The sequence below is a fragment of the Pomacea canaliculata genome, linkage group LG7 (genome assembly GCF_003073045.1).
Source record: "Pomacea canaliculata isolate SZHN2017 linkage group LG7, ASM307304v1, whole genome shotgun sequence".
Classification (NCBI taxonomy): Eukaryota; Metazoa; Mollusca; class Gastropoda; order Architaenioglossa; family Ampullariidae; genus Pomacea; species Pomacea canaliculata.
In genome coordinates, this window is record NC_037596.1 from 20,584,665 (window position 1) to 20,596,598 (window position 11,934).

Consider the following 11,934-nt stretch of genomic DNA (forward strand, 5'->3'; position numbering starts at 1 on the left):
ACCAAGACCAACAACTGAGAGTAGCATGATAGGGCAAGAAAAAGGGTGTGACAAAGGACTAGCATTATGGGATAGGTTGTAAGGAGTAATGTTTACGGGTGAGGTGTGTTTTCAGTGCACGTGTGAGGAATTCAATAGAGGGGTAGGTGGCGGGTATAGAAAGGGAGAGCATCGATGTTTCGTTGAACGATAACGACACATCCTGTGGTCATATGTTGTTGTTCTGTTGACAGGAAGAGTAAGGAGGCGATCATCAGACCAGAAGCCGAATTGTCTGGCTGGGATGTAAGGGAATAGCAGTTTAGAAAATAATCAAAGGCAGGTGTCAGCAAAGAAATTAAAACTAGATGCCAGAACGGATGGGAAACCAGTGTAAAAAGCAGAAAGGCTTTGTTTTTCTCTGTTTTTTCCTTTCTGTTTTCTCAAGCTGTGTGTTATTTCATGTGTCACCCAGAAGAAGGCAGTTTCTTTGACATCATCTTTAAAATATTTCCACCGTAATAAGACTCGTTCATAGTGTTCACAGATGTTTATCCAAAGCGCTGTACTGGAAATCCTTATTTTTAACAATTCAACACACATTTCATCTTTAGCTGTTTTTCATACAATGCTATTTGAGTCATGTCTAGCTGTCGTCAGTATAAACAAAATGAACAACTGTGTTTCATTCAATTAGTGTTTGTGTTTATTAATTATTCTTACAATGAAACTATCGCTTAACTGTTAACAGCTCAACACTGTGTTAACCTCCATACTTGCTTAAACTATCAGATATGACTAAAGATCATTCCACTTTTTCTACAACCTACGCACAACTAATGTGTTAATTTAATCATAAATAAAAACAATTGTCTAGGCTATAAACATTTTGGTTTACGTAAAGTGAAACCAAACTAAAAGAAGAAATATGATTCTTGTATATAGGAATCAGTGAGCAACAATTAAGTACAGTATGCTGCTCGACATTTACATCGCTTGGTATTGCGAGACCAGTCATCTACACTGAGGTGACGTCACGAGTGTCACGTGTGGTGTAGAGTAGACTGAGGGTGTAAGCAGTGAGAGTACAGGAGACAAGGCGGTGTTACACTGGTTGCATTTTCATCTCGCTGAAGGTGAAGCTCCTGCTGTCATAGTGGGTGTGATACCATCTGATGCCGTCATCAGCATCGGCGCCGTCAGACTTGTATCGGCCGTTGAGGTGAGACACGTGACACAAGTTGTACCACCAGGCGGCGTTATAGTGAGCGGCACAGTTGCCAGTAGACCACCTGTCGTTGTCTCGGTCATAGGTTGAAAATTTCTGTTTGTTGTGAAGCGCCATGCTGTCACCTGTAAACACACACAAACAAATCACATATTTGAAGGCACTCACAGAGGCAAACACTGCTGTCATGTTTAAACACAAGCCCTGCAACACTCACATAGTGTAACCACGAAGTGATAAATAATAGCTCTCAATTATTACATTTAGTATTTCTGTATTGTTTATCATTATGGTCAGCACTTTATAATACAGCTATAACTAAATTTTAAAAAATATCTAGGGATAATTCGTTTTCTTTTCTAAACATTAATAGTTACAACTTATTTTTTTGGAGTACAACCTCTACCTGATGCTGTTACATCAAAGGTAAACTGCGCGCGGTAGGAGACACACACATCTACGCACCTTCATGTCCACCTACACACTAACAGCCCTGGTGATTCACTTAACCCTTAACCTGCTAGCCAGAGACCCCGTTGGCTACCCTGAGTGTCACTCCACCTTAATGTAGGTGACGTACCCGCGTTACCCGAGTAGCCGGACACGGTCAGTGTGTAGTTTGTCTCAGGACCGTCCACCCTGAATGTCGAGTACTCAGCGTAGTAACGTTCTCCGGTAACCTCGCCAATGTCTATACGCAGTCGGGTGGGTCTCCCTTTGGTCAGGGTGTGAAGCCTTGACAAGCCTGAGAGAAGTCATGGCAATTATCTCACGTAAACAGATAAACCAGGCAGTGAAATGTTTGTTTGTTTGTTTTTTGTGCCTGAATTCTCCCAAAACATAGAAGTATCGCTGGTCACCACCGTTATCACACTATTTTGTTCTATAAAGTTTAAAGTGTTTACGTTAGTATTAGACTTTAGATAATAAAAAATGGACAACATTCGTTTGCTGATTGTTCTTAACATTATAATGCATACTACTGCTACTAGATAATGTATTTATGTGCATGTTGAAACGATTTCTCTCTCTCTCACACACACACACTGCAAGCAAGAGCAGATACAGTTTGACACTCTATATCTAAACTCATGACAAAACGAAAATATAGACTGTAATACTTTTGTCTGAAAAAAAAAACTGTAAGTAGATAATCTAACATACAACCAAAAAGGAAGATACACGACATGATGCAGACAGACATTTTACTCTCCAAATTTGTGTTTTTTGTTTTTGAGATTTCGGCATCTTAAAGAACAGGATCATCCATCATCCATCATCCATCATCCATCATCCATCTACCCCTTGATATAATGAAGCAGATTTGCCAGTTTTAGTTATGCACTAGAAGGAGAGATAATGCAAGATAATGAGAGAGAGGTGTCCAAGAGTCTCACCCAGCCAGAACTCTCCAGAGACATTACCAAAGCCCTGTTCATATTCCGTCCAGTTCCGGTAGAAGTCAACCGAGCCATCGCGACGTCTCTGGAACACCTGCACAGAGCACAAGTTCACAGGTCGTTACCATGGTAACCAAAGTACAGCAAAGTACTTTCTGTCGTACAAACTGACTACGTGTGATACACACTACCTGTCATATTCGGTGAAAAGGTGTCATACACACCAACTACCTGTCGTACACACTGACAAACACCAGCACACGTACCAGCCAGCTGCCGTTGCCAGAGTCCATGTCGCACCACACTGTCATGGTGTCCTCGCTGTCTGGCAGCTCAATGGCGTAGACGCCAGTCTTGCCTCCTGTCTTGCGCCAGTCGTCACATGACTGTCCTGGTACACAAACAAATCGTTCCGCTGGCAGGAAGTCGGTACACATGCGCAGTGCCAACAACTCCATCATCATACACAGCTGTTTCGCACGCGATGAAAATGACGCGCTAAATGACGTCAGCTCTATGTTGACGTCATAGAGGTTAACCAAGCTCGCGCTATATATTTTCCGCCATATTTTCTTACCTCTGCCCTCTCCTCTATGAGAGATCACCTGCAGCGACAACTATTTCTTCATTCCTCTGGGCCATGTCCGTCGTGACGTAAGCGGTCCGCGGTCACATGCCTGCCGATTCCAGGGGAGATAACCGGTGGCGAGACATCCTGGCGTTTTGTCCATCGACGGTCCAGTACAGCCAAAGGCCGACTACCCTGTCCTCGACATAACTCACCGCTAACACGTCCCCACAGTTACTCATTTCACCTACTGACAGTCATAGCTTACCAGCGCGTCCGCGGGATTCATGGAGGGGACAGAAGTGGGACACCAACACTACAGCCCTACACTAGTTATCACGTGACAGCGCAGCTGATAATGACTGTCACCTACTGTCATATCAAAGCCAATAGAATAGTCCTCACCACTATCAGATACTGACAGTGTCCTTCAGGCCAAGCTATTCACCTCGTGAATTCGGCCAAATCACTGTCGTGTATGGGTTTGTATGTCTGGCCATTACGTTGTATAGTATTTTTATTACGTTGTATTACGTTGTATATATATATATACACACACTAATATAATGTTTGTATATGTGGTTAGGCTGGAGAGCAAAATAAAAATATTTTGTCTGTGATTTACTCGGGCAGGCAATAAAGTTTGATGAGATTTAATTTGATTTACTGTAAGAACATACAAGTTGACAGTTTACATTCTGTAGGAAAGCTGTGAGTACCGCTCACAATTCTACTACTTGTGACTTACGTGCAGGAACACACGCATTCTCCGTTTGATTGTAGTGTGTGCCACGAGGACACAGACATCTGCCTGACACACACTGGCTGTAGGGGTCAGGGCAGTCCAGGTCGGTGTTACACAGTAAGTTGTACCACACACGGGAGGAGGCGAAGACCGTCAGGCAGGATCTGTGGTAGTGGCTCCAGCCTTCGGCGGTCTGAGGATACCACCCTGCGGGCGCCTGGCGCGCGGTGACGTCATGGAACACACACAGGCCTCCTACGCCTGCCACGCGAGGGAGACATCACTGAACAGGATACAAATATTCGGAACTAAGAATAATATAAGCGACTAATTTAAACATTTCTCGAAACGTTTCTCTATTTCTCAAAAAGTTTGTAACAAAAGCATGATGCTTAGTTGTATATTTGTAATTCCTGTCTTTGGTGTTGCTGGGAGCGTGCCTGTCAGACACCAGGTTTACATTTTATAATAAACTGTTTTCTTTATTTTTGTTGTTGTGTTTCAGTTCTGCAAGTCAAAAGACTTGATGGTAGACGTGTAATGTCTGTCTCATAAAGAAGAACTGGATATTTTTGTACATATTTTACGTGCATTTTTATCTAAATAACACACACAGCACGAGACATGTGAATCACACTTAAACCTGAAGTAGTTCCAGAGTACACAGTAACATTCCACAGTAATATCACTGTAGTATACCAATGCTTAAAGCATTGTTTCATGCAAACCTCTGAAGTCAAAGGTCAGGCAGCGCTTTGTACTCAGACACAGGTTCCTGCAGTCTTCCAGGCAGAGTCCATCCATGACCTCCAGGTTGTGGCCTCTGATACCGCTGTCTGGATACTCCATGAAGGTGTTGTGCAACTCCGATGGTTCGCATGCTGACATAAACAGCTGTCATCAACAAGTATTTACATAACATCTCAGCTTGAAATGAAGTTCGACATTTTGCATATTTCAAACAACATTCACAGATTTCAATGACAGTCATAGAAACGTTTACCCATCCTAACTTTATCGAGTTAAAAACAAAGTTTTTTTAGCATTGTCCACTCACTGGCAGTGCATGTATAATCAGATGCTGAGTAGAAAAATCCAGGTTGACAGACACACTTGCCCATGTAGCACAGCGCGTTTGGCTGCCCACACTCCTTGTCTGTCTCACAACTTGTGTTGTTCCAGTCTTTCGGATTGATGAAGTTGTCAGGGCATCCAGACTGTCCACTTGTGAAAGGTATTCATAATTTATTGTTAACAGTAAGCCTTATTCGTTCTGTTATCTCCGTTTAACAGCCGCCCCTAAACTAGGACAACTGCTGACCCAATATTGTGAAACATTTACCTTTTGACTTTCGTGGACCATGGAGTCCTTCAATCAGTCTCTCGTTAGTAATATCTACTTTACAATGTTTACTACAACTTACTAGATGACTCTTCACTTTGCTTTATCTAAGACCTGTGTGTGACCACCTCACTGTCACCCCAAACTACTACAGTTGCAGTAGTCTATTAGATGTTAATGACTGATACTCATTAGTCATTTCGGTGGCGACTGTGTGCGTTCATAGACAATGGCGAAGCACGTAACTAAAACACACAAATGTCTTCTCTTAATATTTGTCGGTATTTGTACAGTTTTTAGAGACTTCCAAAAGGACTTGTATTTGAGTTTGCTACTAGTTACTTAACGACAGATTATCAAATCTTTATCATGTATTGTGTGTTGTGTACTAGTTGTGTTGTGTACTAGAAGTCAGAGAAAGCTAACATGTTATACCTCGCTGTAATCTCCGTCAGAAGACATGGAGACACGCACAGGAGGAAGAAGAAGAATCGTAGCATTTGTATCATCCACCTGCTACACACCTGTAACCAGGCGAAGTGCAAGTTTCATGAATCATTCTTGTATATTATTTGTTTGTGATATTAGTAGAACAAGAACAAGCGTTATTACCTGTAATACAAAACTAAAAATAAAAAACACGGGCAATTATAAACGGCAGAAACAAATACTCAAATACAAGCGATCGTCAAACGCTTAAGACAAAACTAAGTTCATGTGTCCGGGATGCAAGAACCAAAAAAAAAAAAAAGAATAAAGTGCAAAAAAACAGTCAGGAAGTGACAGCGAGAAGAAGTCAACAAAGGTATTAAGGAAAGACAGGCTTTTCTAGAGACATAAAGGAAGATAATAAGAAAGAGCTTAAATGGCGAGTAATATCACTTGGTTTGTGTGTAGCTATACTCATGGTACTCACATACACGAGAGGACTTAATACACGTTAAACATGCATCGACGGACTACAGGGTGAGTGACGATGTCAAAGGTCAGGAGTGTGCCTTCTGTCAACACCATAACTAAGAACATGTTGTTTTGGTGACAGGAGGAGATAGTGTGTGTGGACCAGACTAGGAGCCAAGACTTCTGATTGAGATACAGAGGAACAGAAGGTGGAAGAAACGGGCGGGTAAGCGGCTAAATATCCAACAGAACGGACAACGGGTACGCACTGCGAGCACCAACCGCCATCCAGTGAAGAGAAGAAAGAAGAGAAATGGTATGATTGGTTTTGATGGCAGTAGGTCTGAGTTCTGTACATTTTAAACTCTGTGAAAGACTTCTGCAGGCCATTCCGACAGCAAAAGATTTTTTAAATTGTGATTTGGTGGAACGAACGCTCAGACAAATGTTAAAAATGTGTCGTGAGAGAACTTGGAGAATGGTTAGTGTACGCAGCTCCCAGTGAGCAGACGACATATTGATTGCAGCCTGGTCTTCAAAGGTCACGTGGGCAGTGACTATGTACCCAAGATTCGGGCTCAGTCTTACCTGGAAAATGGAGAGGAAATTGAAAAGAAGGGGCGGGGAATGTGTGTGTATGCTGTGTATGAGATGGCCAAGAAGTCTTAATTAAGACTTGTTATACGAATGAAATAGGGAGAGTAAGAAAAAAAATAAGTGTTTTGCTGTGCATTTTTTATTGGTGTGGTGGTCTCTCCCCTGACTGAGTCGGAGGAAGGTGAAAATGTTGTCGGTGTGTAAAAGTCCTGACCACACTTTAGAGAAAACATTTGTAGATGTTGAAGCTGTTGAGGTGAGTCTGTATTTGTGTCAATATTTGTCTTAAAACGGTGGTTGATGTGTTGGGATGTAAATTAATAGTAGGTTTTTTTTTGTTTCGACGGACTGATTTATGGTTTTTTATGCAAGATGTAAATGGCTAAAAGTCTGTCTTTAAAAGGCATTATCATCAAACGTACGTGAGAGTGGATAATGAGTATTATGGGAGTTAGCACAACTCTAGATTAGAAGCACGACTAGCAAGGATCGTGTGAGAACCGCTTTGTTTGAAAGAAAATCGAAACAAAATTTTTTTAAATTAAATTAAATGTACATTCCTTTAAGGAGGTGACTCTGTACATACTGGCTAATTTCAGAACATGCGCACATTGTCATCTTTTTTTGCCTTTCATTTCAAAAAACAGTGTGTAACGGTTTTACGTTATGTAGCTTTTCTTACATGTGGATGCATTGTGTACATTATTTGACCTCTACCCTTGTTTGTGTTTATGCGTCATTGTATCTGTTTATAGTCTGAACACGTGTCCAGTAGCTACATGTCTATATTTCTTAGTCTCTAATCAGAACGAGGCCTGTGCGTACTCACGAGTTCAAAAGCCGATGTGCGCTTCACGGAGACGAGAGTTGCCACGTGACAGCCTGCATGGGATGCGCGTGTTTATAGAAGCAGGCGGCCACGAAGTAGTAAACATCACTGAGTGGAGGCGGGCCTACGTCACTGACACACGTGACCACACAGCCCGCCCCCTGTACAGGACTGAAGACATTGACTGCCTTGTACTACCCTGACATTAGTTTTTATTGTTGTGTGCAGTCAGCATCTCACCTGTGGTTGGCAGGTCCCGCCTCCTCAACACCTTCCACAGCCAGAGACACAAAACACGGGTGGCCAGTGAAATGACTCCACCCTGAACACAGTTATACTCACAAAGAGCATGTCTTAGCAGCCCCCGGTCACCCTGCGCAATATCTAGTAGCATCCCCTCTTAAGTAGCTCAAATGCACTTGTTGTAGTTCTCTTGTGTGAGAAATAAACTCCAGATGAAGGAGGCTGATGAGGTTAAGAACACAAAAATAATATGCCGGCGAAGACAGTTGGAGAGACTAACCGCCATGAATTGAATGACACCGTGACAACAATTCGTCATCTGCAGCTTCTATGTTCACCTTTATTTTCATCACTAACATTTTAAGGTCTGATGTTTGTCACTAATGACATCGAGTATAAATACTTTAATAGTAATTGTAAATACTCATTTTAAGACACAAGAAACAGCCACGTGTTCTACTGATTGACTTGACCGTGACATAAAGTAATGTTTGTAAATAATGACGGTAGAGGTAAGTAAAGCATCGGCAGAATACTGCCCACCTCATAAACATGTTACACCCGTGAGGTAAGAGGCGTTTCGTGAGACGAGAAGTGAACCAGCGACCTGCCGTTCCTCAGTGTCATTGTGACAAGCGGGAGGTTCACCAGCGCGCCATCGAGTGCAGCCCGTGATGTCATTAATTACTAAACAACTTAGCAATTACTTATCAATTTTAAAGTGGCCATAAAAAGCTTTTTAAATTGTTATTGCTATCGTCATGTGTGCACAATCTTGCTGTAGTACAGATTCTCGATATAGACATCAAAGTTGCCGACTTTAGACTGATTGATATTTCTGTGATGGCTTCAGAAAATATGGATGTTCAGGTGTCACAGCAAGCATCGTGCCGTGTAAAGGTAGGTCTGATGTGACTGCCATTGTCAGTTGTGGGTGGAGGATCTTGCGATGACCGTTTGAGTGATGCTCTAACAAGAGTTGTGTGGATGGAACGATGTTAATGTTTGTGACGGTGGCGCCGCAGCACCGCGGATGGGGATGTCAGCTGACACTCGGTGTCATTAACTATTTTTAACAGTTTTACCTAGCATTCCACGCAATGCAATACTAATAAGGTATTTTATAATGTATAAAGTTAGGCGAAGCTTCAGTCGATCAAGCGCCATGTGGAAGTTGTTTCATGGTTACTCAATTCAACATAAATTTGTACCCAAGCAGCCACATATTAAAAGAAGACAGTAAGTAATATTTAAATTATAATGTATATTTTAAAAAATATGCTTATTTGGCATTTTGAATTTTCATATACTGCGTAAATAATTTCTATCTCTTGAACAGGCAGAGTGCACAGGATATGTCTGAATACAAACAAGACTTTATTCAATACAAATTGTTCTGAAAAAGCTTGAATGTCATAAAAGTTAATAGTTTCATATTATTTTTCATTAATTGTATAATTATTTGATGTATCATAAGAAGATGTTTCTACTGTACAAATCTAGTTTACCCGAACATTTTCTATCTTAAAAAAAAAATCTCAAAACGTGAAGAAAAGAAATTACTGAAAATAGTCGCAAATTATTATTTGGTAAATGAGAAACTTGATTTTATTTAACTTGTCAAATAAGAGAAAAATATTCTCCAAAACTCTTTGAGTTTCAGTTGCACAAATGTATCCGGTCGTCCGTCCTCTTGTGTCTGTCCTATTCATTATTATTTACTCCTAAAATTCAAGCATTTATCAAAGCATTTATTTCTCCTGTATTGCTCTCGTGCTCTGTCATTGTAACTAAATATAGTTTTGAAACGCTTGACCACAAGCCTTGAGTACACCTTTAAGTCGTAATTTAAAGAGCAGCCTGAGCTGTTTGATGTATTTTTTCTTAATTTTTCTTTTTTCTTTTTTTCTTTTTTTTTTTTTTTTTTTTTTTTTTTTTTTTGAGATATCAGTAGTTTAAGTGATTTGAACTTTCCTGTAATTTCAGCCTTCACAACCCTTACATTAATTAATTATTCTCTACGATCCGTGTCGCGTATACAGTGGCGGACTGGCCAGTCGGGTATTTGGACAATGCCGGGTGGGCCGGTGGGCCTATTTTGTTGTATAGAATACTTTTCTAGGCCTATTCTAGTGAGAAGGGCCACTCTGTAAATAATGTCCGGGCCCCTGATTTTTTTTCCTAAACGTCCCAGTGAAGGGAAAAACTTCGGAAGCGTGACGTCAGCGACCTTGGCCGACCGCGCTCAGAGAAACCCTTCGCTTCAATCTTTGGATGCTATGAAAAAGCAATGAAACTTGCTCTGGGGCTAATTCAACTACTGTTAAACACTATGAAGGGCTGCATTAAATTAATTGTGACAGTCAAAATAACTCAAAGCCTAAAACTGATGAGAGGTAAAGGTAAAATATATGAGAGCCCAACACAACACAATGTTTAACTACAAGTAGGTTAGATTAGAGAGCACTGTCAGCTGTTCTCTGTGGCCTAGTGGATAGGATGGTCGTTTCAGAATTAATAGGTGTTGTGTTCAAATCTTGAAGTACGGTTTATTTCTGTTTTGTTTTGTTTTGCGTTGGGATGTTTTCATTCTCTAATATGATCTATTTTCTATCAAGCCTTTCACGAAAACCTATTGTGAAACCATATATATAAACAATTCTATGTCAACCATTTCATGAAGACCCACTACTATATACACAGCATTGGACAATTGCTTCACTAATTGTTTTGAAGATAGAAATCACATCGGCAAATATGCGTGTTATACTTTAATCACCCTTTCCTTATCTGGGACAACTCTAACGTGGAAAACACGCGAACGAAACCAACATTTCCTCAGCATCTACTGTCAACTCCAGTTTGATCTGTTACCATGACATCAGCAAAAATAGATCAGAGATCTAGAGATTGCGATCGTGGCTTGGCTACTACGTCAGCTGTTATGGGGGATCAGCCTGCAGCGAGCAACAACTTAAGTGTGTGCAAGTAAGTCTATTCATTCAACTGACTTTATTTTTTTATCCAAAAAATGATGTAATAACTGCAAGCTGGGACGTTTAGGAAAAAAAATCAGCGGTAAGGGCTTAGATGATGTCTCCACTGTTTTCTGTCTTTCTTTCCAAGCTACCACTCCCTTACCCCTGGACGTTGTGTTTACTGGAGGAGGGTAGTTGGTGTCTGAGCGTGTGTCTCTATTCCCTCCCACGTACTTAGGCACACTATTCTCTTGTTTAAAGAAAAAGAAATATCGCTGTTTGTCATATTTAGTTTGAACTTTACACTTTGATGATTAGTAGTGTTGACAATATTACATTTGTGTATACTTGTTAGATTTTGGTTTGGGTTTATATACATTGATGGTTAAAGAGAGCTGTTTCTTGAAAAGCTTGGAGCTAGGGCTTGTACTTTGAAATGTTCACATTACATGTATAATGAAATGTTCACATTATAATGAAATGTTCGTATCTGTAGTTGACCAGGGATTTGCTGTTCCCTCTTTGAATTTGAAAACCACTATTAAGGCACATTTTCGGATTGTAATTACATTGCTATCCTAATTGTATCTGTGCAATAGTATAAGGTGAATTCTTTTTTGTTTTCTTAGCTTTTTTGTGAGCAACATAAATTCCCAACTAGTATTTGTCGTGACCTCGTGTAAGAGAGAAGGGGAGAAGATAGGGTTAGAAGGCGAGGCTTTGACTTGATAGATAATTTAGGGTGTAGATCGTCGTAATAGACATGTGGAAAGATTAATAAAAAAAGAAAAAAAAAGGAAGAGATTAGAAAGAAAGAGAAAGAGAAGCTGACAAAAGAGAAAGAGAGAGCAGCGGGGAGTGAAGTTAAAAAAACTCTCTTGGTTGCTTCTAACGTTTTATCGCTTGTATCAATACATTTTATAAACAACAGCAACAACAATGCTGCTCTCTCCGTTAATGGTAATATTGATTATTATTATTGCGATTGTTATTGTGATGATCATGATGATGATGATGAAGATGATTATAAGTAAGATTGTATTAGTCTGAAATGAACAACATGGAGCATGTAAATGATCGTTATTTTTATTTAGTAGTAGTAGCATTAGTAACATTAGTAGCATT

General features: G+C 40.4%; 1 protein-coding gene across 1 annotated transcript; it reads right to left on the reverse strand.

Moving 5' to 3' along the window:
- Positions 1 to 662: 662 nt before the first annotated feature.
- On the reverse strand, positions 663 to 7,677 carry LOC112569158 (fibrinogen-like protein A). The gene is made up of 9 exons (XM_025246877.1): positions 7,589 to 7,677; positions 5,698 to 5,786; positions 4,978 to 5,144; positions 4,649 to 4,801; positions 3,924 to 4,181; positions 2,874 to 2,998; positions 2,605 to 2,701; positions 1,788 to 1,952; positions 663 to 1,332 (listed from the first exon to the last, which is right to left on the reverse strand). The coding sequence occupies exons 2-9, from the start codon at positions 5,769 to 5,771 to the stop codon at positions 1,085 to 1,087; spliced, it is 1,287 nt and encodes a 428-aa protein (XP_025102662.1). The 5' UTR covers positions 5,772 to 5,786; positions 7,589 to 7,677; the 3' UTR covers positions 663 to 1,084.
- Positions 7,678 to 11,934: the final 4,257 nt, after the last annotated feature.